Source organism: Abramis brama, assembly GCF_963993115.1.
Source record: "Abramis brama genome assembly, chromosome: 20".
NCBI lineage: Eukaryota > Metazoa > Chordata > Actinopteri > Cypriniformes > Leuciscidae > Abramis > Abramis brama.
This window is the reverse complement of record NC_139982.1, coordinates 11580891-11608092: the sequence shown is the minus strand read 5'-3', so window position 1 is coordinate 11608092 and position 27202 is coordinate 11580891. Positions and strand designations below refer to the sequence as shown.

Here is a 27202-nt window from a genome sequence, read left to right as displayed (position 1 = left end):
TTTATTGTCTTCTGATCCGGAGTTGAACGATATTTTTAGACATCCTCCTTTGATTGTATATAAACGTGCCAGGAATTTAAAAGATAGCTTGGTACAAGCTCGTTTTCAAAGTGTTAGTCCTCGTGCATCTCAGAGTTTACTCAGTCCTATACAGAAGGGCAATTATCGTTGTGGGAATTGTGCTCAATGTAATAATACTTTTAAAACATCATTTTTTTGTCATCCTAGAACGGGTAAAAAATATAGCATCAAATCTGTGATTACTTGTGTTTCCACTCATGTTGTGTACTTGATACGTTGTCCTTGTGGTATAGGCTATGTGGGAAAAACGTCACGTCAATTGAAACAAAGGATTAGTGAACATAAGAGTTCGATCAGAAGAAAAGATATGAATTATCCAGTTGCGGTACACTTTTTAAATTTGAATCACGATGTTACCTCTTTACGTTTCTGTGGGATCGAGAAAGTAACTTTGCCACCTAGAGGTGGAGATATTGAATTACTTCTACAGAGACGCGAACTGTTCTGGATTTACACCCTTCAGACTTTATCACCTATGGGTATGAACGATGAAGCACCATTTCATGTAATGTTATAGTGATGTATTTGTTTTGAATGATGTGATGTTGTCTCTACTATGTATTCACAATGAGTTTGAGTGGCCATGGAGCCTGACTGTTTGTTGTAACAATTTGAATGATGTGCTGTTTCTACTATGTATTCACAAAGAGTTTAAGTGGCTGTGGAGCCTGACTGATTGTTGTAACATTTTGATGCTGTTTGATGACGATGTGTTGATCATGTGTTTTAGATGATCTTGTTAACTTACAGGGAGATCTTTATTGATTGTTGTAACTATCATAGTCTGTAACTGTTTATGATGTGATGCTAATTTTATACTAATGAGCTTAATTGTTTACAGATGGAACTTTGTTAGTTAGTCATGTGTTTTATCTTAAAAGAGATGAATTTGAACATTTGTATACTCCTGATGAAGGTCGTGTGACCGAAACGTTGTGTGAATAAATATTACTTCTTTGCAAGTTACGATAGTGTGCGGGAATTGCTTGTCTATTGAAACGATCCACCTGGTCTTATTATCCTACGCACCTATTACCTGCAGGTGTGCGATGGAGCTTGTTTACAAATTATACATTCTAAAATACACTGCCTTTTTTGTGCTTACCAGGTGACCCATCTTTTTGATAATGGAGGCACAGTCTTCTTTGCTATCTTCATGGCAATATGGGGTGAGTCTGAATCTTTTTAATCTAATCATTACTCTTTCCACCTGCAGAAAGACAGACAGGTCAGCGTTTGGTTTGAAGTACAAAGTGAGTAATTATAAAAGAGGCTTCCTTCAGTGGGCAGAATTAGTATCTATAGCAGCCTTTGGTCTGCTATAAAAGGAATGACTAAAAAGCTCATGAGAAGCAGCTGTAATCAATCACCGCTTTGTCCCACATTACAACAAATGATACAATCAGGTCACAGTAGACCGCACTCACAGCACAAACATTTAAATATTTCAAAACTGCTTAGACTTTAGTTTACTCCTCTGAACAAGAGCAGTGATAAATAGATGTGTTGAAGGATCACCGGTGGCGATCACAGGTGAGTTTGTGCTTGATAATTGTGGCCTCATTATTAAGTCTAATTGACTGACTACAGCCAATGAAACACTTCCCAGGAGTGAAATGAAAGTAGATTAATGTGAACAGACATGGTGGATATACTGCTGTGGATGTTTTCCTTTAAATGTGACATTAAACAAATGGCAGTTTAACTAACTTTATAGGTAAAAAAAAAAAAAAATCAAACTGTTGCTGCACCATAACAGCAGTTGACCTGAAAGGGAAAACAAACTATAAAAGTTTACACTAATGTCCACTTGTGTCAGTGCTTATTACTGTACACTAATTTCCCTTGTAGCAATCCTTATAATTGTGCTATATGACATATTCCAGAAGGCGTGAAATTGAAGTAGCATAGCTACAGTACATGTGTTTGCATTCATATATTTTGCATTTTTGTTTGTGTTTTGATTAATCTGTGCAAGGTTTTGCAGGTGCAGAACTGTAGGTGACTTGTGGGATCTAAACAAAGCAACATATTAGTCACAGCCATATTTTTATCTGCTGGAAAAGGGCTATAAAAACAATGCAATGCCACTCACGCTATCACAGTTAGGGTAGCTGCAATAAAGCTGTATCGTTTAACATGAAATTATAGGCTGCTAATTAAAATATACTTAATTCAACAAAAACAAATTGTAAACGGTGAACAAAAACATGTAAATGGGGATTCTGATACTCAAATTTCTAAATTGCTTTTAAAACTTATACATGGAATTCATGAACTCTTCAAAATAATGGATTTAGTAGGGATGAAGAAGGGTTGTTCTAAAACAACAAAACCACTATTCCATTGTCAAGAGAATTCAGGATAAATTTCTCTCTTATGGTGCTTTCTCACATGGTTCGATTGCCACACTTGGTTTGAATGCTCCCCCCTCCCTCTGCCCCCACCGGAATGTGCTCACATTATATTATAACGATGACACAGGAGAAGGCTGCAAACGGCACAAAACGGCACTTGCATCTATCTGTCGCGAATGTACTGCGAATGTTCTAAAGAACCAAAAGTGCTATTGTGAAAGCACCTTTAGACATTTCAGAGTCAAATGAGAGTTCACACAAAAGCTGTACAAGGGTGACTATTCATTAACACTTCGGAAATGCCGCATTAGTGTTCTAGAAGCTTGAGTTAAAAAAAATCATTCTATGGCTCTTTTTAATTGGTCAAACACTGCAATGAATATTTTCACATACTGATATTTGATCATTGTCAATGGCAACACAATAGTGCTACATTCATGTCTATCAAATCACTCAATGGTCTCTTTCTTTCCATACAAACTCATGCTAGAATATCTCATTGGCACTTTCTTTTTGCCTCAAAACATCTAGATTACGTGTTTAACCCTGGTTCCCTGAGAAGGAAAATTAGATGTTGCGTCATGGAGTTGCCGCTATGGGGAATGCCCTCAGCGTAACCGGTATCTGAATACATGTAACAAACATGCCAATTTTTTGGCCAACGGCAGTCCATGATGTCTAAAGTGGAGCGCCTGTGAGTATAAGAGGGTATATGCAAGACAAGTCATAAACTCTTTTGTCTGAAGAAGACGTTCAGGCAAACCTGATGCATGGCAACGACACAAAATCGTGTTCCCCTTCTCAGGAAACCATTTTTACATGTGTAACCTAGACCAGGGCCAACCTAGGCCTTGCTGAGGGGTTACCTACCTCACTATTCAGTGGATATGCACAAACATAGGGGGCATAACATAGATTGTCTCTACAGATCACTTAGTTGGAGTCAGAGCGCTTCAACTCCCAGGGCGCAGATTGCGACTAATAGACTGCTTATTGGAGGCAATCTTTAAGCCCAAGGGCAGGCAAAAAGCCTTAAAGGCCCCAAGAACAAAAGCTCTAATATAGAGCTAGTTATGTCAATACTTTGATAAAGCCCTTAGGGAGTAGCTTATCAAAGGGAGTAATTCAACAAAGACCTTTGATCTACCACTACTTCCAAGGGGGAGAATATAACCTTCACTTCATCAGAAGGGATGCAAATACAAGTGTGGCACAGAATAAAGCCAAAAACTCTTGCCATTGCAACTCAACCTCTAGGGAAACTACAGGGGAGCTTAGGCTCTACTTAATTAACCTAGAGTCATTGGGGAGCATGCTCAACTCTACTTGTTCTTCTACGGGCACCACAAGGAGACTTCATGCACTCATCTGACTATAGAATGTTGCAAGATGCTAGGCCACCAGGCAAACTGCCTCTACTTCTCCAAGCATGGATCAACTAGAGACTTTGCACGATACCCAGCCATAGGGGAGCATAAGGCCCTACTTCAAGGGAGCATGCAAAGTGCTAAAAATAGCCCTTCAGGGTACAACATTCACTTTTGCAACCACTCCAAGGGGGAGCCTAATCCTTACTCCTACTCAGGAAAGGAGGGAGAATGAGAGCAGGGCATAATGCAGTGTGCATACCACTCTTATCCCCCTAAACCCCCCTCTAAACCCCCAGGAAACCGCAGGGGATCTTAGGTTCTACTTTAAGACCTCAAAATGACTGGAGAAGAACAGTTGAACCCTGCCTTGAAAAAAAGGCACTCCACCTAAACCCATTAAAGCTATCACTTTTTTACGATATCATGTGACAGATAACACATTGGACACCCATAGGCGATCTTCCTCTACTTATTAGTACTGTCGAACCAGGGCCATATTCTAGCACCCATCCAAAGGGGAGGGATATCACTGTTTCAAAACTCAACAATAGTTGGGGAGGAATGTAAATGAAACAGGGGGAGTTTATGAGTTGCCCAGCATAGTTCCATTCACCCTGCTCTATCCTAAGGGGTACTTGAGCAGCTTATCACTGGAAGCAAGCAAGGTGCTAAAATATCTGTGGGGTATTTTGAGCTAAAACTTCACATACACACTCTGGGGACATCAAAGACTTATTTTACATATTTTGAAAGGGCATTATACCACCCCTTTAAAAGAGAGGGTTTGAGTTTTGTCTAAATTTAATCTGTATCCTGAGTACCAGTGTTGGGAGTAACGCGCTACAAAGTAACGTGTTACTGTAATTCCACTACTTTTAGCGGTAACGAGCATGTAACTACATTTTTTTTTTAATCAAGTAATGCAATTACAATTGCTGAAATTTAAATGAGTTCGTTACTCGCGTTACTCTCTTCTGTGAAAAAGTGTGTGTGTTTAATAGGCGCCGGACTGGACAAAAGCGAAGCGAACGCCGCGAGCGTGCTTGACAGTGCGCGAGAGAGACCGAACGTGTCCAAGAGCCATCTAAACCATCTATTGTGTTTAGTTGTTCCACTATAGTAATGATAATATTTTAATATTAAGGTTAATAGGTGTCTCTCACATTGTCCCACAGCAACATTAAAATAGTGTAGAATAGTCTACAATGTTTTATAATAATAATGTGTTCTATTTAGTGTCCATTTCATTCATTTAACATTTAATATTGGGGGTATCCAAGTTATTTCACATATTTAAACATTTTTTTTTTTTTTTTTAAGTAACGCAATAGTTACTTTCCCTGGTAATTAGTACTTTTGTAATGATGTAACTAAGTTACTAACTCAGTTACTTTTTGTGAGAAGTAACTAGTAACTATAACTAATTACTTTTTTAAAGTAACTTACCCAACACTGCTGAGTACCAACCAAATTGTTCAAGGCATGACATAAGTTTAGGTAAACTGGAGTCTGGGTCGGATATTGTCATAAGAATATCATCCGCATATCAACATATTTTGTGTTCATTTCCTTTAAATTGGAATCCTGGTATTTCTACATCTTCTCTAATTGCTTGAGCAAGTGGCTCTATGAATAGTGCGAAAAGTGTGGGACTTAAAGGGCATCCTTGGTGACATCCCCGTTCCAGTGTAATTGAACTAGAAATATTACCATTTATTTTAATCTGGGCCATCAGTAAATTATATAGTGGTTTAAGACATCCTATAACCTTTTCATTAAAGCCAAAACGTTGCAGTACCAGGTACAAAAACTCCCATCGCACGGAGTCAAAAGCCTCTTCGGCATCGTGGCTAATTGCCAGAGGTTTAGAATTACTTTTGCTTATGCTATCAATCAAAAATAATGCCCGTCTCAAATTATCTTGTATCTGCCTGTTTTTCACAAATCCTGTTTGGTCTGTATCAATCAATTCAGGAATTATATTTTCTAATCTTTTTGCAATTATCGAAGCGTATAAACTTAGCCTGGGAGCCAGCCCGAACCCCGCCCATAAAATTTTTTGGTCGGGAAGTTCGGTCTGGACTCAATCCGTTGAGGAGTAATTATGCTCGGCTCCCATAAGGCTGAGCCAATCAAATTGCCAGGGCGGGCTTTAATCGATGATGGACAGATGATCTGCGGTTACGTAATCACCCACGTCACCAAAGAGCGCTTGGGTTGAATTGGTTTTCAACAAAGATGACTGCAGCAGGAAAATTGAGATGTTTAGATTCCGCTATCGCGTCTGTTATAAAAGAAATCGACAGCGCATTAATTTTAAAAGACGAACAGAGAACTGCAATCAAGGCATTTGTCGATCGGAAAGATGTGTTTGCCGTCCTTCCTACGGGATTCGGCAAAAGTTTAATTTATCAGCTGACTCCGATGGTCATCCTTTAGTGAGCTGCTCCAGGTACACATCCAGACTGAGAGTGCATTGGCTGAAATGTCTGTATGTATTTTAATTCTTGTATTTGCTTTTTCTTATTGCTTGTTTGCTTGTTTGTTTTGTTTGTTTTTATCTGTCCTGTCTTGCGTGGCTTTTGGACATGAGTCTGGCAAATAAACTGAATTGAATTGAAATTGAATTGGTCGCTAAGAAGATGGGACGCAATGAAAACCCTGTGGTCATTGTGGTTTCTCCTTTGGTCGCACTCATGGAGTGCTTTATTATTACTTTACTCATTACTTTACTACTTCTTCCTGCGTGTGTGCAGTTGAGTTCTGCTCTGATTGGTTGTAGGTCTATTCAATTGAGTGCAGAGTTTTTTTTTTTTCCTGGTTCGGTTAAGACACGCCTCATAATCAAAGCACTATGGAGCAGTATCAGACTCACATTCTGCCTAGAATATGAGTATGACGAAGTCAGGCTAGTATAATCTATAATCTATATTCAAAACTGAAATGGGTCTATAATGACCCACATTCCGTCTTATCTTTTTTTAGCTTGTTTCCAGGATATTGGGGTCTCTTAAATAGATTTCAAACAACCTTAATATATATTCTTTTTTTATAGCATGTTACATTGGTTTCCGGATTTCTAATTTTGAAAACTGACCTTTCAGTTTGCTGTTTACGGAGTTTCCATGCTAAAATTTGTTTAGCTCTGGGTCCATTCTCATAATAATTCTGTTTGATATATTTAAGTTTAATCTCTACTTGTTTATCAAGTATCTTATTTATTTGTTGTTTTATTACTTTTATTTCTTCTAAGATTTCTCTTGAGGACCACTTTAACAGCTTTCCTCTTAACACTGCCTTAGTGGCGTCCCATAGAACACTTGATGACATTTCCTCATTATTATTAAATTCAATGTACACTTTCATTTCTTTTTTAATATATTCTATACATTGGGGGTCATTTAAGAGACTAGTGTTCTATCTCCAGACGGTGTTCTTAGATTGAACATCTAAATGGAGTCCTCAAATAAACTCCTGCATGATCTGAAAGATCTCTAATTCCTATATCACAACCTATAATTTTTATTTTTATTCTTATTCATTTATCCTTTATTTTACCAGGATAGTCCCATTGAGATATAAAATCTCTTCTTCCAGGGAGTCCTGGCCAAAATGGCAGCACAAAAAGTTTCACATAAACAACATACAAACATAAAACTCAGAATCTTACATAAAATTGTATCCAGGACTCACTCAATTCTATGCCTGTTAGAGCCCTGCATTTCAGCCCGAGCTCGACGGGCCCCGACTTATGTACGCCCCTAGGGCCGGGCTTTGGGCAATTTTCATGTCATAGTTCACATGCGGGCCGGGCCTCGGGCCTGTTTTAGGCTTATCCTTTTTATATTTTAGACATTAATTAAAAGAAAATATGAGAAGTTGACGATGGAAAAACAAACATAGAAAGACATTTTATAACCTTTCACACTGAGATATGACTGACACATGACAGTCTCACGCACACAGAAGGTTTCCCGGCAGCGCGACCCACGATTCATCTCATGTGCAATGGAGAACATTAAGAGAAAAATCACCAATGGCAAACTTAAAAGTGAGAAAAACACCAGAGGAAAGGCAAACTTCTGGGCTGTTTTTCAAATAGTGACAACCTTAATTGACGAGCCAACTGGTTATGCACAATGTACAATTTGCAAGGCTGTTCAGTTTGCAAGACGGAATCATCTCATTTACAAAGACATTTTGAGCATGGTGGATGTAGCGGTAGCGAACCAACCAGCAGCAGCAAACAAATGAGTGTGAGTGATTTCCTCGCCAAACCAACTCCCTCTACGGTAAAATTACAAATAACAGCTAAATGCATGAATTTCTGTTGTATGGACATTCGGACATTTGAAACGGTAGCAGGGAACGGTTTCATCCAGTTAGCACAAGAGCTAATAAATGTTGGCCGTCTGTCAGCAACAAGTTTACTCCCTGACCCCACCACAGTCTCCCAAAATTGTGAAGAAATAGTGACTGCTAAGAGAGGGGACATGGTTGAAGAAATCAAGGGGGTCATGTCGTTGATAAATGTGGGCATGACAACTGATATGTGGATGGATGATCACCGTAAAATAAGCTATATGTCAATCACATGTCACTATCTCACACCACAATATGACATGAAGAGCAGGGTACTACAACAAGCTTCCCAAACGAGGCCAAAACAGCAGACAATATCCGAAAAGAGTTGCAGCAGCAATTAGTCTCAGTCTTTGGATTTGATGTTAGAAACATTAGATGGCACTTTAGGCACATAGCCCGGCCTGGGATGCAAGATGTAAACTCCAGACACCCATGAGATATAGAAAGCGCCTGAAGGTCTCCTGCTCTCCTCAGAGAAGTAATGGCTAATAAAAATCTACCTTGAGGGAAAGTATCTTGGCCTCATTCGACTTCAGAGGTTCGAAGGGGGACCACTGATGGGTGATGGGCCCTTCGAGAACCACTGCCAGGTCCCATGTGGGAACTCTGGTACGAGCCGCAGGTCTCATCCTCCGAGCCCCGCAGAGGAAACCTACGACCAGCTGATGTCGGCCCATCACCCAGAGGAGCGTGGAAAGCTGCAATGGCAGCCACGTACACCTTGAGTTTGAATGGGGTAAGACCAGCTGAGAAGCGATCTTGGAGGAGTTCCAGTACTGAAGCCAACCGGGCAGTTAACTGGGTCCACCTCACGCTCTGTGTGGAAACATATTCCACTTTAGGGCGTACAATCTCCTCATGGAAGGAGCTCTGGAACTGAGTATGGTCTCAACCACTCCAGCCGACAGGCCAGCCTCTAGGTAATGAGCACCCTCAGGGGCCAGGCCCAAAGTTTCCACTGGTTTGGTCGAGGTTGAATATTGAGCCCCCAGCCTGTGGAAGCAGGTCCCTCCTCAAAGGGATCTGCCAAGGCTGGCCTGCAGGAGTTCTATGATGTCTGAAAACCATACCCAGGCCGGCCAGTACAGGGCAACTAGAAGTAGGCTGATCCCGTCTCGATGGACCCTCTCCAGAACTCCCGGGAGCAGAGCGATCGGAGGAAAAGCTTACAGGCATAGCCTTGGCCACATCTGTACCATGGCATCCAAACCCAATGGGGCTGGATGGGTGAGAGAAAACCACAATGGACAGTGGGACGTCCCTCGAGACGCAAACAAATCCACTTCCACTGGGCCGAACCTTTTGCATATCGTCTTCACCACCTTGGTGTGAAGTCTCCATTCCCCGTGGAGGAGACAATTGTGCCTGCATCGTGACCGAGTCCCACACCACTCCCAGGAACATGGTTCTCTGGGCTGGTGCCAACATGCTTTTTTTTCATGTTGAGTCTCAACCCCAGGCTCTGGATGTGTGCAAGAACGACATCTCAATGCCGAACTGCCAGCTCTTGTGACTGGGCCATAATAAGCCCGTTGTCCATATAATTTAGCACCCTGATCCTCTGAAGCCTGAAGAGCTTCATCCATGCATTTGGTAAACATGCAAGGGGAGAGAGCTAGGCCGAATGGAAGAACCCAATATTGGAACGCTTCGCCCCCAAAAGCGAACCTCAGGAACTTCCTGTGAGATGGAAGGATGGATATGTGGAAGTATGCGTCCCTTAGATCTATTGTGACAAACCAATCCTCAGATTTGATCTGACTCACGATGATGGGAATAGTGAGCATCTTGAACCTCCATCTTTTTTGGAAACTATGAAGTAGCAGCTGTAGAACCCGGACTTCCTGTCCGGTGGAGGAACACGCTTTATGGCCTCCTTTACCAGCAGGGAGTTTACTTCCTGTTCCAATATCCGACCATGCACTGTTGAATTTCGGTGGGCGGAATTGAACTGCAGCCTGTAACCCTTCTCTATTGTGTGCAGGACCCAAGGAGAAATATTTGGCAGGTCTTGCCATGCTTTGAAATATTCTACTAAATATTCTACTACGGGAACCAGCCTCTCGAGACTGATTTCAGGTATTATTCGAGGCTGAAACATCCGATAACGCACGGATGTACGCGTCGAGATATTTCTCAATGAACACTGCCAGCACCCTCAGGAGCTGACTTTGAATGCCTCGCACCCAAAAAGTATTATTTCACAGATTGCGTGTGTCCCTTTTATTGCAGACCTGTAATCTACGCGCTGCCGTGGCAGACGCGAGATTCAAATCATTCACAATATATATGTTTTTTATCTCTCAAGAAGAAAGTCAACGGGCGCGATACTGAAACACCCGAAAACACATGGTTGTGCGCATCGAGATATTTCTCAATGAATGCATGCCTCGCACCCACACAGAATGTTTATTGAAGAGTAGACCCGTAATCTACGTGCTGCCTCGGCAAACGAGAGATCCGAGCCACTATAGATTCTGTATTGCAATGCAGACCTTTAATCTACGCGCTGTCTCGGCAAACGTGAGATCCCAGCCACAGAATCTTTATTGCAGAGTGGACCTGTAATCTACGCGCTGCCTCGGCAAACGCGAGATCCGAGCCAGATTTTTCTTTTTTCACATTTATCTTCAGATGTACTATCATATTATAAATCCCAAGTGACCATGACATTGTATCATAAATAACACAGAACAAAAAAGTAAAAAAAAAAAAAAAAAGTACAATCAAAAGAAACAGCACCTTCCATAATCAAACTTCCCTTTAAACTAACTCCTAGTTGGAAAGGAAAAACTTCGATTAACGAAGGGCCTTCCCCATGCAAACTGATATTATAAATCAATGCACGCTTTTTCCTCAACTCCCAGACATAGATGTTATATTCATTTATGGGTCTTTCAAGCTATAACGTAAAATCAGCTATTGATAAAAATCCAAAATCGTCGTTACTCTTGTTACATTAAACTGATATTTTACAATTCCGTCTTAAACTTTCAGCAAACTTCTGTATGTTGTCACCTCCAGCCTCCTCCGGGATTCCGTACAAGCGTATATTGTTTCGTTGCGATCTTGCTTCTAAATCTGTTAGCTTTGTTTGCATTTTTTGTTGAATGTCAAGGGTTTGGCAAAGTACATCTCTAGCCTCCACGCTCCTCTCTTCCAAATCTTCCACTGGCCTCCTCCACTCTATTCACTGCGTCTTTTAGATCTTTGGCAATTTCGTTCAGTTTAAGGTTGATGTCCGTACTCAGGCTTGCCAAGTCAGTTTTCCAGTCTCTGGTGAAAGTCTCTTGAAAGTTGTTTAGTTCTGTCTTCACGTCAGATCGGATAGCCTTAATTTCAGAATATATAGCGCTGATGCAAACTTGCATTGTTTCCGCAGCCTCGTTCTCGCCAGCATTGTCATCATCATCATTCTCCTTTGTTTGTCTCTCAGTTTTCTCAGGTCTTTGGGATGATTTGCCTCTAGCTTTTCGTTGTTTCTTCCCCTCCATATTTGTTTATCAATTACACGGTGTAAAGTTAAATTAAACAGGGGAGTATAACCGATTTGTCTGGGAGCTCGCGTTCTACACTGCCACTCGCCTCGACGCCATACCGGAAGTCCAGCAGTTCACTTCTACACCTCTGGTCAAACCAGAAGGAGGGCAAACTGAAAGTGAAGGGGTTGCATCGACTCACAGCTACAAATAATTATGTAGGAAACTAATAATGACAAAATTGTGCTCCATCTTTATTTTATTTCACACAGCCATGCCTTCATATGCAGTGTGTAAGCACCATACACCACCCTCCGTCTTTTTCCATGGTGTGCAAGGTCTGTCTCGTCACCGCATATGCCTTGCCATGTCAAGCGAAAATTTTCTTTAAACAAAATTGTTTATTTTTTGCTTTTAGACAAACTGAATGAAATGGGTTTAAACCTGGAAACCATTATTTTCAATTAGACCAATATAAAATGCACTTTAAATAACTGACACAGTCTTTTCACTTTTTTCAGTGTACGACATAACTGAGAGAACAAAGACATCATGACTCTGAGGTCAGGACTTCAACGCACCTCTTAACATAACATGTCATGTTTTGACCTCCACATAAATCACCACAGATAACCTTACGGAAGGACATGAAATTTGCACAGTTACCAGATAGAAAAAAAAAAAGTGTATGCTGTAAATTATGAAAATATTAAAGGCCATCCATATATGCATATGAACAGTTCAAGGAGGGTGATAATACCTGAAGAAAGCTTAGAATTTTTTCCATTTATCTCACTGGATGTTGCTTGGCTAATGGATGGCAATTGATTTTCTACTTGTGCTATTTATTTGCTTTGTTAGATACTATGTTATTCTTCCCACTGTATAGACCTTATTAAACAATAATTATGAGAAATACGAGACAAATTGTGCCCCATAGAGATGCAATACGCGACGCATCATCTGTAAATACAGGGTGATACTATATTTTATGTGACGGGTAGCAACCAAAAAGTTGAATTTGGTGCTTCGCTTCACGGAGTCTACTACATTGGCGAGTGCTAACGAAAGTCTTATTATTGTATTATTAAAAAATGGGGACCATACTGTTCCTGATAGAGAGACCCAGAGGGATCTGCAAGTCGAATTCCTGAAAGCTCATGTGAAGACAGCTTTCAGGATGAAGACTGGACTTTAAAAATTAAACATTCTCTCTTCTTGGACTCTCTCTCTCTGTCTTTCTCTTCCCTTCCAGACTGGGTCATACAGTCCTTTGGTAGAAATGTGCGACGTGAACTCAGAGCACAGATACAGTAGTTTTGTTCTCTTTTTACATTTGACAAGTAAACCTTACAGAACTTATCTTATTTTTACTTAATGTTTTATTTAGAATTCTTTTTTAGTGCATAAATCAGTTCCTAGGATACTGTGAAAAATTCATGCTTCTGAATAAGCTAGCTGATTACATTCTGTAAGCAAGATTGAATTTGAATGTCTACCAGTGAGATGAAAAAAAAATATAAAATTAATAGATCTAACCCAAAATTCTGATTGGATGAGCATTCAAAGCTGGTGTGAAATGCTGATAAACACATCTCTGATAACACGTTGTGGGGTTATTCTGTTGCAACTTAACGAAACCAACAAGGTGTGTGGAAAAGACATACATACTTTATGAACACAAAACCAGGAGAACCTCAGTGGAGTGGAGAAATGAAAGCATCAAATGCATAGTTGAAGCACTTATATTCATGTACGTACATGTTTAGGCCTAAGAGGACCTGCCCTAGTCACCTTACTTTGAACACCGTGACTATTGCCTTTGAGTAGAACTGTCCTGTATTCTAAAGCTCTTTATGTTCATATCTTATTGCTTCCTCCTGTACCATCACAGCCACAGTATTCCTTGAGTTCTGGAAGAGGAGAAGAGCGGAGTTAACCTATGACTGGGATTTGATTGACTGGGAGGAGGAGGAGGTGAGCCTGCCTTCCTATTTAAATAAACTTACTGCTGAAATTGTGATGCTTTATGTTATTATTTCTTTAGAAATATCATAATCGTTTGAGACCTGTTAAAATGACCATTAAGCTCATTAACAATTATAACTGGTGTGTGGCCAATCTATGTGCTGTTTGTTGTATTTCCTATAGTGTAAAATCCCTGTCATGGTGTGTTCTGTGAGTGTGCCTCCTACTGTATAATGTTTTGTTGTGCATGCTTAGCTCCCAATGGGAATTCGTCTTAAGGGTGTTCACACTGATTAGTACTGACAAAACGTTTGGTATAACTTTAACATGCAAATGAGCTGTGACGTGATTCAGCGTCTACTGACGGTAGTATACGTCTTCTTTGAGATACTGTAGTCAAGTGTCAGCAAGATGGAAGAGAAGTTATTTTTGCTGCAACCCAGGCTATTTGGAAAGATGCGCCTGTAGCGACATTTCTTCAAAATTATATTACGTTGCTACTTGCACATTGTGCAAAAGTGTCAAAGTGAAATGTCCAGTGAGCGACACTAAAAGTGTGTTCAGTTTTATCTGAAACAGATAAATGTGAATCTGGGAATGTTTTATTATGCTGGTTGTTATACATATCACAGCAGTTTGGAAATGAAATGGCTGTTGAGTGGCTCTAAAAGGTAAATACTCTATCGCATTTGATAATAACGTAGTACCTACACTAAACTCTACACTTCTGCTTACCCTTACGACCAAACTGATAGTGTTAAACAAAAAACATGAGAAAACACATGTGCTGAAACAACCATGTAATTGTAGCTTGCTTCTTTAGTGTTCGAGCTCTTTTATTGAGTGTTGTGACTAGCATTTCATGGGATTCGTAGTGCTCCAAGTGGTCTTACTACGTCAAAAAAAAACAAAAAAAAACATGTATATTGGATGTGGTTATAATGTAAATATAAAAATATAGTCTTGTTTAGGAACCACGTCAAAATCAATAGATCAATAATCTGCCCCAAAATCATAATTTGTGTGAAAAGGAATAAATGTTGTTGATGCTACTCATGACATTTCAGATGAAAACTGCAATGAATTATATGTATAGGTAAGTTTTTGGAGTTTAGCCAAAATGTAGGTAAAGGCACGTTTTTCCAATGAACCTATGTTGTTTTACTGTCAGCAAAAACCCACTATAGCCAGTAGTACAGTTAAAGTATATTCACTTCCCATGATAAAATCTCAGTGTGAACAGCCCTTCTTGAATCACATATCACACATCAGCATGTGCAGAGTGACAGTGAATTCATTTATTGAGCATTGTTTTTGCAAATTAATTTGAGTGATGCGTGAACGTGTAATGTGTTTGAGGGAACACCTCAAAATAATCCAGAGATCAAAGTGATCAGATGTGGTTGATACTGTGGTGTTTGCATTCGTTGCCCTCTAGAATTCTGTTGTTGCTAGTTTCTGTATAACGGTGGTTCTCAAACTGGTTCATGCACCTGAAGCATTTTACAAACCTCTTTTCCACCAAGATGGTGCTGATTCTTGTGCCAGAGATGGTGCTAAGCCTGGCAATTTTAAGAACCAAAGTGATACTGGTTATGAAGCTGTGGTAGCTTTTTTTTCTTCTCCTTAGACTTATTTCTTTTCTGAGCTTTCTGTTTTCAATTTTATGTTGTTGTTTTTTTGTGCTTTTGATAACTACTTTTTACTGCAGACGTTAATACAGCAGCTAGCTAGCCAGACTGTTGTTGTTAGAAAAACTTAATCTTAGTTTTAATTGATAATTGGTTCCATGGTTCCACACCAGATTAAGATTTTAGGGCTGGTGTGGAACCAACTTTCCCGTCCGGAACCTGGTGGAAATGGAATGGGAACTAGCACCAGAACCAATGCTGGTGGAAAAGGGGCAGCAGGTGTGTGCCACACAACTTAAATTTATTTAAATACATTTTAAATTTATTTCCTATGTTTTATTTCAAATTTGTAATAATTTTATAATAATAATAATAATATATTTACCCCAAAAGGGTATATATCACCCAAAAAGGAAGGTTCTGCCTTCATTTACCTTCTCACTCTCTTTTGTGATACTTTTGTAGTGCTTTTTTTCTATTTTGGAGCTTAACTGTTCTAGATCACTATATGATTTCATTTTTTGAAGAGCAACATGAACAGGTTTCAAAACATAATCTTTTGTGTTTCAAGTAAGAAAGAAAGCAATATGGGTTTGGAAAGACACGGGGCAGAGTAAATAATGACAGAATTTTCATTTCATAGAGTGAACTAATCCTATTACTATCTTTGTTTTTAATATATTTTTTTTTACATCAACATTATTACACTGAAAAGTAAGGGGGTGTCTAGGTGATACTTGGATGGTGTGATTCGATCAAACGGGATAATTGGCCTGAAAAGTTTGAGAACTGCTGCTGTATACAGTCCCTTATATATTTAACTGCCATACTGCAGAATGTACTAATAAATGTATCTCATGTTCAGGCACTGAAGTGACTCATGTTAACTCATTCAGCTCATGTGAACAACTTCTGGATGACATCATCACTGGCCATCATGCCCAGCCAAAGCAGATGATGATGCTGAACATCTGTGTGTGATGAGATTCATTCATGAAAGCTGTACAAAGATCTTCAAACAAATGTTTTATGAGTAATATGATGTGTTTGTTAAAAAGGAGGAACTACGGCCCCAGTTTGAAGCCAAATACTCCCGGAAGGAGAGAGTAAACCCTATCTCAGGGAAACCAGAGCCCTTCCAGCCCTTCACAGACAAACTCAGCCGACTCATGGTGTCTGTTTCGGGAATCTTCTTCATGGTAAGATTCTGTGTTCAAAATATCCCTAAATATTCTCAGGGAAATATCCCCCATGGGGCTGGAAGCTATGGTGCAGACGTGGCCGAGGCTACGTCTGTACGCCTTTCCCCCTGTGGCTCTGCTCCCAGGAGTTCTGGAGAGAGTCCGCCAGGACGGAGTAAGTCTACTGCTAGTAGCACCACGCTGGCCGAGTCGAATTTGGTTTGCGGACCTAATTCATCTCCTTGACGGCCCTCCCTTGGAGATCCCGATCAGGAGAGACCTTCTGTCTCAGGCAGTGGGCACAATATTTCACCCCTGGCCAGAGGTTTGGAATCTATGGGTTTGGCCTCTGAGGGGGCCCAACTCATAGAGAGTGGTCTCTCAACCAAAGTTGTTGAGACCATCCTTAGCTCCAGAGCTCCAGCTACGAGGAAATTATATGCACTTAAGTGGAGAGTTTTCACTTATTGGTGTCACCAGCATCAGTGGAATCCAGTTAACTGTTCAGTCAGTACAGTACTCGAGTTTCTGCAAGATCGCTTTGCATCAGGTTTATGTCATTCCACCTTAAAGGTCTACATGGCGGCCATTGCGGCTTTCCACGCCCCGGTAAGAAGTACATCATTGGGTCGAGACCCCCTGATCATACGTTTCCTTTGTGGCACCTTGATGCTGAGGCCTGCAACTCACACTAGGGTTCCGACTTGGGACCTTGCTATAGTTTTGGAAGGGCTGTCAGGGGCTCCATTTAAACCCCTAGATTTGGTCTCAGAAAAATTTCTGACCTTTAAGACTGTTTTTCTTCTTGCTATTTTGTCCTTCAAGAGAGTCGGAGACCTTCGGGCCCATCCGGTTTCTCCCACCTGCCTTGAGTTTGCACCCGGGATTGTCAAGGCATTCTTATATCCCAAACAGGGATACGTCCCTAAGGTGCCGACCAACATTCCGAGGCCTATTGTGCTGCAGGCTTTATGTCCTCTTCCGTTTACTTCATTGGACCAGGAAAGACTGAATCTCTTGTGTCCAGTGCGAGCACTGGATTCTTATGTCCACAGAGCTGCCCAGTGGAGAAAATCAGATCAGTTGTTTGTCTGCTTTGGGTCACCTAAGAAGGGTCTTCCAGCCTCTAAGCAGACAATCAGCAAGTGGATAGTAGAGGCTATCTCTCTTGCCTATGAGTCCTCTGGCCATCCATGCCCTTTGGTGGTCAGAGCTCATTCTACTAGGAGTATGGCGGCCTCTAAAGCCTTATTATCAGGGGTTTCCCTTCAAGAGGTTTGTGATGCGGTGGGTTGGTCCTCGCCGGTCACATTTGTGAGGTTTTATAGCCTGGACCTGGACGCTACCCCAGGGTGTCAGGTGCTTCTTTCTTAGATTGCCAACAGTTTTACATCAGGCAATTGTAAGTATGCATCAATGCATCGCGAGTTCCCTCAAAAGGGAACATCTCAGGTTACGCATGTAACCCTAGTTCCCTGAGTAGGGAACAAGACGATGCGTCGCCCTGCCATACTTCCTGCATCCCTGTGATCGACTTGCTTCCGCTACTTCGAAGCTAATGCCGGTTAGACCGGATGTGCTTTTTTCCTTTCCTGGTCGTGACGTCATCCGCCCATGACGCTCACTCTCGCCATTGGACTAGTTGACATACGTGCTTCAGACACAATCACGCAGAGGTGTTCCCAAAGTGTCATAGACGCATCGTCTCGTTCCCTACTCAGGAAACTAGGGTTACATACATAACCTGAGACGTTGGTTGCAAGTTGCTTGTAATTATGCATAATTTTCTGTTATTTCTATAGTAAATATATGTAACATGTAGGCACTAAAAAAAGGGTAACCCAACTTTTTAGCAATTTTGTGGAAGAAGGAATGGACAACATTTAGAAAACATTTCTTATTAAATGTAATGCTTCCAGCAGCCTCTTATGTAATACGATAATTTAATTAATAATAAATTATATTATATAATTATAGAAAAATAGGTATCAAATTATTAAAATAACACTTTAACAAGACATAGTTACACGATACATGTACTTACTTAAGTAATAACAGTAAATTATGCATTAAGCAACTTACCCTAAACCGAACCCTACCCTTAACCATTTAATAAGTACATGTAATTTATTTATATTATTTAGTACTTGTAACACTGTAACTGTTGTTGAACTGTTACATAAAATTACATAAAAGCCAAGTAATGTCCACCACATCAGTAGGAATCATGGGAAAATAATTACACTTAAAAGGTAATTGTAGATTAAAGACTCTTATTGGAGCCAGTTGGATGTAGTCTGATGCATATGTTACATATTTTATGCTGATGCTCCATCTATACAGGCAAATTAATGTCATGAACATTTTGATTCCAGTATTTTCAGTTCCCAACCCTATTTGTAGCCCTAAAGAATATTTCAAATTTAAAACAAATAATGTAGCTAAAGTTAGCTCACATAAATAACTGTCTCCCTCTGGTGGTCTTGAATTAAAAGACAATGCATATCAAAACCATGCCTAAGTTTATAAAATAAAATTCTGAGACTTATCCAAATATATTTCCATCTATTTATAATATTTCAGTTTGACACCTTGTTCATCATTTTTCTTCCAGATCTCTCTGGTTCTGACAGCCGTGTTTGCCGTGGTGGTGTTCCGGCTCATTGCCATGGAGAAGTTTGCTTCCTTCCAGTGGGAGTTTGTGAAGAAGAACTGGCAATTCGCCACCTCAGGCACTGGAGTCTGCATCAACTTTATGATCATAATGTCTCTGAATGTGGTTAGTGTTTTTTTTTATCTTGTCCCGAAGGCCTCTTCCCACCAAGAGAGAAACAATAAAGTCCCCCTAAACTAAAATTGTCTAACCGTTTATGCAAAAGTTCCACACAAAATGAGTAAAAAGTATTTGGTTTCACTTTATTTTGACGGTCACACACATTCTGTTGACTATAAGTATTGTTGCACCTACATGTCTTCTAACTCTCATTAGTTAGTAGAGTATTACTGGTAGGGCTGGAAGGGTTAGGGTTAGAATAAGTTGCAAAGTTACTGATAGTTAGTAGAATGTCTGTTGGAGTGGATACAACTTAATTTCCATTTCTATGTGGCACCAATGTGACAATTTTATTTTCCTGAACACATGGAATGGAAATGCTACTTTTTTTCAGTTAATATTTGAAGAGTTCAGATGCAAAAGCCTCTAAGTGCCATCAGAAATTTTCTTCTAGAATGATCATTTTTATCAAGCTTGTATATTTAAGTTCAGTAATTTCACTTTTTAATTACCTATTAATTGTCATTTAAGTGAAATTACTGAACTTAAATATACAAGCTTGATAAAAATGATCATTCTAGAAGAAAATTTCAGATGGCACTTAGAGGCTTTTGCATCTGAACTCTTCATTTTCAGCCTTGTCTCTAATGTTACTGTTTCCATCTTCTTTCACCCAACAGGTCTATGAGAAAGTGGCCTACCTACTTACAAACCTGGGTAAGTGTTGATTCAGTCAAGGTTACTATTGATTGAGGGTGAAATTCATGCAGTCGTCACACTGCATGTGAGAAACTTTCCTCATGGCTATAACATGCAGTGTAGAACTTCCCGAATGATTCTCGCATGGCTTTCACTTGTGATATAGAACACCCACGGACAGAGTCGGAATGGGAAAACAGCTTTGCCCTCAAGATGTTTCTCTTCCAGTTTGTCAATCTCAACAGCTCTACCTTCTACATAGCTTTCTTTTTAGGGAGGTAAGCAACTCTTGAACTAGTTCACATATTATTCAGTTCTTGGTTTACCTGATGTTGCTGCCTCCATTTGCCCTGACTTCATCACTTGAGATCTGTTATTTTTGTCCCATTTTATTTTTGTACCATTTTATTTTAAAGGTGCCGGATTTATTATTTTGTCTGTAGTAAAGCATAAATGTACCATAATATGTTTGCAGATATTTAGGAAACATGCTAAGTTCACATTCTTTTTTTTCCTCTGAAAAGCAATGTTACAGCCAGTTATTCTACTTTGAAATGTGTGTTCCGTGTCAGAATATCTGTTTTTGTTTTGGTCTGTGTGATCTCGCCCACTGCCAAATACCCAAAAGTACTTCAACACCCCAAGTTACCAGTTGGCAGAAAACACAGCGTTTTGCAACCATGGAAGCCACCACACAAACTGGGTCAGAGATCGCAGATTCTACCCAACCTAAAAAGCCTCGGCATCCATCTAAAAAATTCTATGAAAGGGGGCATATTAAAATGAGCAACTTAAAGTGAATCAACTTACAGTGTGTAATTCTCCTTTCCTTCCATTGTCTATTGCGCTCGCTCTTGTTGCGTGTCCTCAATCTGGAATCCTGTGAGGGCGTGGATATTATAATTTACATTTACATTTATTCATTTAGCAGACGCTTTTATCCAAAGAAACTTACAAATGAGAACAATAGAAGCAGTTAAACTAACAATAGGACAACAATATGCAAGTGCTATGACCCTTCCCAGTTTAACGCAGTACGTGTATGTGTACTTGTTTTTTTTGTTTGTTTTTTTTGGTTTTTTTTAAGATAATAGATAAAGTGTTAGTATTAATGGATCAAGTGTTGCCAAAAAAGATGTGTCTTCAGCCATTTCTTGAAAATGGCCACGGACTCCACAGCTCTGGTTGGGCAGGTCATTCCACCAGCATGGAACAGACCAGAAAAAGGTCAGAGAAAGAGATTATGTGCCTCTTTGAGATGGCAACCAGTGCAATTTTGTGAGGAGAGGAGTGACGTGTGCTCTCTTCGGTTCGTTAAATATCATTCTAGCTGCAGCATATTGGATCAGTTGCAGAGGTTTGACAGTGCAAGCTGGAAGACCAGCCAGGAGAGCATTACAATAGTCCAGTCTGGATAGAACAAGTGCTTGGACAAGGAGTTGTGTAGCAAGCTCTGATAGGATGGGCCTGATCCTCCTAATGTTGTATAAGGCACATCTGCAGGACCGGGCGGTTCTAGCAATGTGGTCTGTAAAGTTCGATTGATCATCAATCACAACTCCAAGGTTCCTGGCTGACCTTGATTGAGTTATGGATGACGAACCTACCTGAATGGAGAAGTTGTGGTGTAGTGTTGGGTTGGCCGGGACCACAAGCAACTCTGTCTTCTCAAGGTTTAGTTGAAGGTGGTGGTCCTTCATCCAGCCAGAAATGTCTGTCAGGCAGTCTGAGATGCGAGCAGCATCGGATCATCTGGCTGGAATGAGAGGTAGAGTTGTGTGTCATCAGCGTAGCAGTGATAGGAAAAGCCATGTTTCTGAATCACAGATCCTAGTGATGTCATGTAGATGGAGAAGAGAAGTGGTCTAAGCACTGAGCCCTGAGGCACCCCAGTATCTAGATGTTGGGTCTTAGACACCTCACCCCTCCACGACACCCTGAAGGACCTACCTAAGTGGTAAGACTTGAACCATTGTAGTGCGGTTCCCGAGATGCCCTTCGTTTTTAGGATTGACAGGAGGATCTGGTGGTTAACTGTGTCAAAGGCAGCATTCAGATCCAGCAGGATGAGAACTGAGGATTTGGAAGCTGCTCTTGCCAGTCTCAGAGCTTCAATTATCGAGAGCAGGGCAGTCTCAGTTGAGTGTCCACACTCTCCAATATACTCTCTCCAATATTTTTAATTTGAACTGCATTACCCATTTCAATCGCTAGCTGTCAATATTACATACTTCACATTAAGTGTCTTTAACTCGTTCGCCTGCAGCATAAAAATAAAATAAAAATTGCCTGCCACCGCCAGCATTTTTGATCATTTTCATAAAAAATTCATGGCCCCCAGAATATTTTACATCTGAACATGCAATACATAAAAAGTATATCTTCATGCATTCTATTTGTATCAACACTTGAATGTAGGCATGTTTTATAAAAAGGTTTTGAACAAAATGCTGAGAAAATTGTTTTTATATTAAAGACTACGTCCTGATCGGATTCAGTATGATGATCAAAACAAAGTTGGAGTAGATCGCTTCCATCAACACCCCCAAAGCTTCACAGTCATGTACCTCGTCCTGGGTCGACTTTTCATTAACTTTAGGCAGTTTTGATTTATATGCTGTTGAATGTTTGATGATGACATTAGCTTACATGTGCATAAGCAACACTTTTATTGCATGCTTCTGCTGCTTTTTTGCCTGTATTTTGATCATAAGATTATGTAAGATTATGCGTTTCCCCTACTGTATAACAGTGAAAACATGGATTGCCGGAAATTTGCACTAATGGTGGGGAAAAGAGCTACCTATGTACTAGCATTTAAATGAATAATTTAATGCAATGCACTTATTGTGTAGACTGGAAAAAAGAATGGTGTAGGGTTTACTTTGAAAAAAAAAATTACTCAGAAATTGCTAGTACATTTTACAAATAATTAAAAAGAAACTGTAAGTGACATTTTGAATTTAACTTGACAACTTGAAGCAGAAAGACTAAAATAGTATTCTTCAAAAAAAAATGTTTTTTACAGTATAGATGCAGGTTTTTACGTTGTACTTACATTTTAAAATGTAATTGCATCAGTAATACAGTTTACCCTTCCATTACACCTTAACCCACCCTTATAGCAATAGCAACTTTATTTATATAGCACAATTAAAACAACACAAGTTGACCAATGTGCTTTACAATGTCACACACACACACACAAAACAAAAAAACTACCCATACCACTAAACCTGTTTTTTTATGTAAGTACATACTAATTACAGACACCTAATATAAAGTGGGTCCGATAGTTTTACCTGTTTGCCTAATGCATACAGAAACTAGATATTTTCACAGTTGGCGGTGGCACACATGCAAACACAAAAACCTCCCCCACGATAGAGTGGCTAATTGAATTCCAAAGCTAATTTTGTATTTGAGTTATTGTGATGTGTGTGTATCGTGTTTGTGTGTATTCCACAGGTTTGCTGGCAGACCGGGGGATTATAATAAGCTGTTTAACCGGTGGAGGATGGAGGAGGTGGGTGAGATGAGGCTGTAATGAGTCCTCTCGCATTTGGTTATTAGTGCCCTTCAGCATGATCAACATTCCCCTATCAAATACCTGCCTCAGTTATGAAACTCCCATGAGATTTAAATAAAAATGATTTATAAATATAAAATTATTCAGTGCAGATTTCTCATAATTGCCTCAACAAAACAACTGTGGTTGCTCGTAACACAAGTGTACTGTCTGTGTAAATCATGTAGTATAATCAAAATCACCCTTGTGAAAAAGAAGTGTGCTTGAACAGACTTAAGTATAGTTTTAAAAAGTGCTCTTGTCAAATGTATTTTATTCTTTTAAAGTTTATTATTCCCGTAATCAGTACTATTTTTAAAAGTATGCTAAAATGTGCTTATTTTTCACAAGAGTGATCAAAATGTTTATGCTTTTTTCCCCCTTAGTGTCATCCCAGTGGTTGTTTGATCGACTTGTGCCTACAAATGGGAGTGATCATGGTGTTGAAACAGATCTGGAACAACTTCATGGAGCTAGGCTACCCGTGAGTATAAGCAGACACACAGTGGCAACAGTGGGGTTCACATGGGGAGGCCATGAACAAAAATATATCTAAAAAAACCTGGCACGATTGTTAAATGGTTTCGATAACTGGGAAAAAAATTCCTTCCACATTTCTGTGTTCTAAATTTCAAGCTGCCGCTTATTTATATGCATTTGACAGTATCTACAGTTTTGTAGATTCTAAAAAACTTCCTAGAAAAATAACTAGCTCGTCTCAAAGTCAAGTCAAGTCCCCTTCATTTATATAGCGCTTTTAACAATATGGATTGTTTCAAAGCAGCTTTCCAGAGATAATAGGAAATTACCGTAACAGATTGTTTAGGCTTTACAACATCTCTAGGATAAAGTTATTGTCCAGCTAAAGTTAGTTTTGATTGATTGATTCACTTCCGTTGCGAAGATCGTTAGTTATTAACTTGAGGACCGCTAACACAACACCGTTCTAAACGGAAAATCCTTAACGCGCTCCGGCCGTCCATCCGCACAAAACAGTGCCTGGTGTCTCGAGAACGCACTCCCTGAAATAGGTTCGAAGGTGCAAACAATTATCCGTTATCTTTGCGCAAACCTCAAAAACGCAAACCTACGAAAATGGAGACGTCGCGCACATGCGCATTATGTGTTCAGTCCAAAAGTATGCGCGTTTGAATATATATTAGCACAGGCGTGTAGTCCTTCTTTACAAATCAACCCTCAATAAACTACTTGCCTGGCCTTAAAAATGTATAATAAAGATTTTTTTTGTCGCGTCTGCGTAGCCACATGAACCGGAATTATCCCGACAACATTTTATCTGTACTAAGGTAAAGGGAAGGGAAGGAGGCCTTCACAGGGGATGGACTGGTTGACACTTCAACGTACAGTATGGGATTTTTTCTCCACTAGGGGTCGCTAACCTATTTACAATAACAAAGGCGTAGTTTGATGACGCAACATTTGCTAAGAATTATGGATGTTGTCGTCAACGTCAAGCCGACCGATCTAATAATGTTTATGGATGACTGAATACATCAATGTTTTTATCATGACTGTGATATGAAGCAGTTCGGGATTGCTAAGAGACAGCTATCAGCTCCACACGCGACGCGAGTCCCGCGGATATAAAAGGAATATGGACATTTCATTCTACCGAACTACACGCAGAATCACTACTCACAGGTCAGTTTATTAGACAAATTAAACTTGTGAGGTAACGCAGCGCTGTTTCACTTGGTCTAACATTACACTAGCACACTAAACTGCATTTGAATGTGTTGAAATGTAACTTATGTGTTAGTTTGTCTGTATGAGACTAACGTTAGCAGTAACGTTAAGCTAGATCAACATTAGAATAACATACAGATCATATTCTGACATTTTATCATTGTTGAACTATATAACATTGATTAGTTTTATGTAAATGAGCTCACCTGTTTAATAAAGTACATGTAGGAGCAGTCGAAGTCTCGGACGTGGAGCTCTCGTTTATAGACTGTCTATGGGAGCTCTCGGCATCTCGAAAACACCGCGCTGATATTGATTCTCGTTTTAGTTCTCCTTTTTTATCCAAAGTCTGCTTGCCATGGTCCATAATGTTTGAACGAAACAACAACAGCGTGCAAATAGACATTGCGAACAGTGGTCCACGTCTGTCGTCTTGGTTACTATCAGAGGGCTCTGGTTCATAGCTCTGGTTACCATGGCAGCACGAGCGGAAACCAGGGACAACGCGGATATGACGCCATTGACTGCGACATAACGGAAATAAAGACACGGTCCGTGTCTTCGAATTAAAATATTAATTTCTCTGGATTTAGAAGTTAATTGGAACTGTCGGGATAATGTAAATACACAACTTTAAAAAATATATAACATAGATATAGTGATTTTTTATATTTTTAAAGCAAAAAAAATACATATTGTGCCTTTCAGGACTGCGTTGTCATCGTGTCCAGGCACAGGTCCTTCATCAGATCTGGATATGGATCTGGCGGACTGCAGTAAACCTCGGATAAACAGAGAGACTAATATTAGCGTAGACGCAATTCTTCTTATGATGTAACAAGTACATCAGGATTTATGGGAAGTGTTCCCGGTTCCGGCTGACCTAATCTATGCAGCCTAACATTGAATTATAGAAGTATATAATGTGTTATGTGTATGCTAGGCCAAAGAGATGTGTTTTTAGTCTAGATTTGAACTGACAGAGTGTGTCTGCTTCCCGGACAATGTTAGGAAGATTGTTCCAAAGTTTTGGTGCTAAATAGGAGAAGGATCTACTGCCAGCAGTCGATTTTGATATTCTAGGTATTATCAACTGGCCGGAATTTTGAGATCGCAATAGACGTGAAGGACTATAATGCGTCAAGAGCTCGCTCAAGTACTGGGGAGCTAAACCATTTAGTGCTTTGTAAGTGATCAGCAATATTTTAAAATTTATACGATGTTTAATAGGGAGCCAATGCAGTGTTGACAGAACCGGGCTAATATGGTCATACTTCCTTGTTCTGGTAAGAACTCGAGCTGCTGCGTTTTGGACCAGCTGTAGTTTGTTTATTAAGCATGCAGGGCAACCACCCAGTAGAACATTACAATAATCTAGCCTTGAGGTCATGAACGCATGAACTAATTGTTCTGCATTTTTCATTGAGAGCATATGGACCACAAAACCAGTCACATGGGTCAATTTTTTGAAATTGAGATTTACACATCATCTGAAAGCTGAATAAATAAGCTTCCCATTGATGCATAGTTAGGATAGGGCAATATTTGGCTGATATACAACTATTTGAAAATCTGGAATCTGAGGGTGCAAAAAAGTCAAAACATTGAGAAAATTGCCTTTAAAATTGTTGGCTATTACCACAAATATACCCGTGCGACTTGTGACTAGTTTTGTGATCCAGGGTCACATATGACGTAATTTAGATATATTTTTAAGATGAAAAAATGCGGTTTTACAGATACTAGACACGTGACTTTCAAATGAAAGATTGGTATCAAAGAGCACACCCAGGTTCCTAACCGACGACGAAGACTTGACAGAGCAGCCATCAAGTGTTAGACAGTATTCTAGGTTATTACATGAAGTTTTTTGTCCAATAATTTGAATCTCTTTTTTTTTCAGAATTGGGTTAGGGTTAGGGTTAGGGTTAGGGTTAGTAGTAGGAAATTGCTAGTCATCCGGTTTTTAATATCAGCTATGCATTCCGTTAATTTTGTGAATTGGTAAGTTTGTCAGGGTGTG

At 39.8% G+C, this 27202-nt stretch overlaps 1 protein-coding gene across 4 annotated transcripts in view; it reads left to right on the top strand.

The window, feature by feature from the left end:
* ano3 (anoctamin 3) overlaps positions 1-27202 on the top strand; it is a 128970-nt gene that overhangs the window by 81164 nt on the left and 20604 nt on the right. For 2 of the 4 annotated variants that reach the window (XM_084094951.1, XM_084094950.1), the window contains exons 13-21: positions 1190-1250; positions 13547-13629; positions 13804-13830; positions 16310-16450; positions 19047-19211; positions 19886-19922; positions 20071-20182; positions 23373-23430; positions 23859-23956. In XM_084094951.1, the coding sequence (XP_083951077.1) occupies positions 1190-1250; positions 13547-13629; positions 13804-13830; positions 16310-16450; positions 19047-19211; positions 19886-19922; positions 20071-20182; positions 23373-23430; positions 23859-23956 (782 nt within the window). The remainder of the gene's footprint in view (positions 1-1189; positions 1251-13546; positions 13630-13803; positions 13831-16309; positions 16451-19046; positions 19212-19885; positions 19923-20070; positions 20183-23372; positions 23431-23858; positions 23957-27202) is intronic. The other 2 variants (XM_084094953.1, XM_084094952.1) reach the window with 1 other exon arrangement.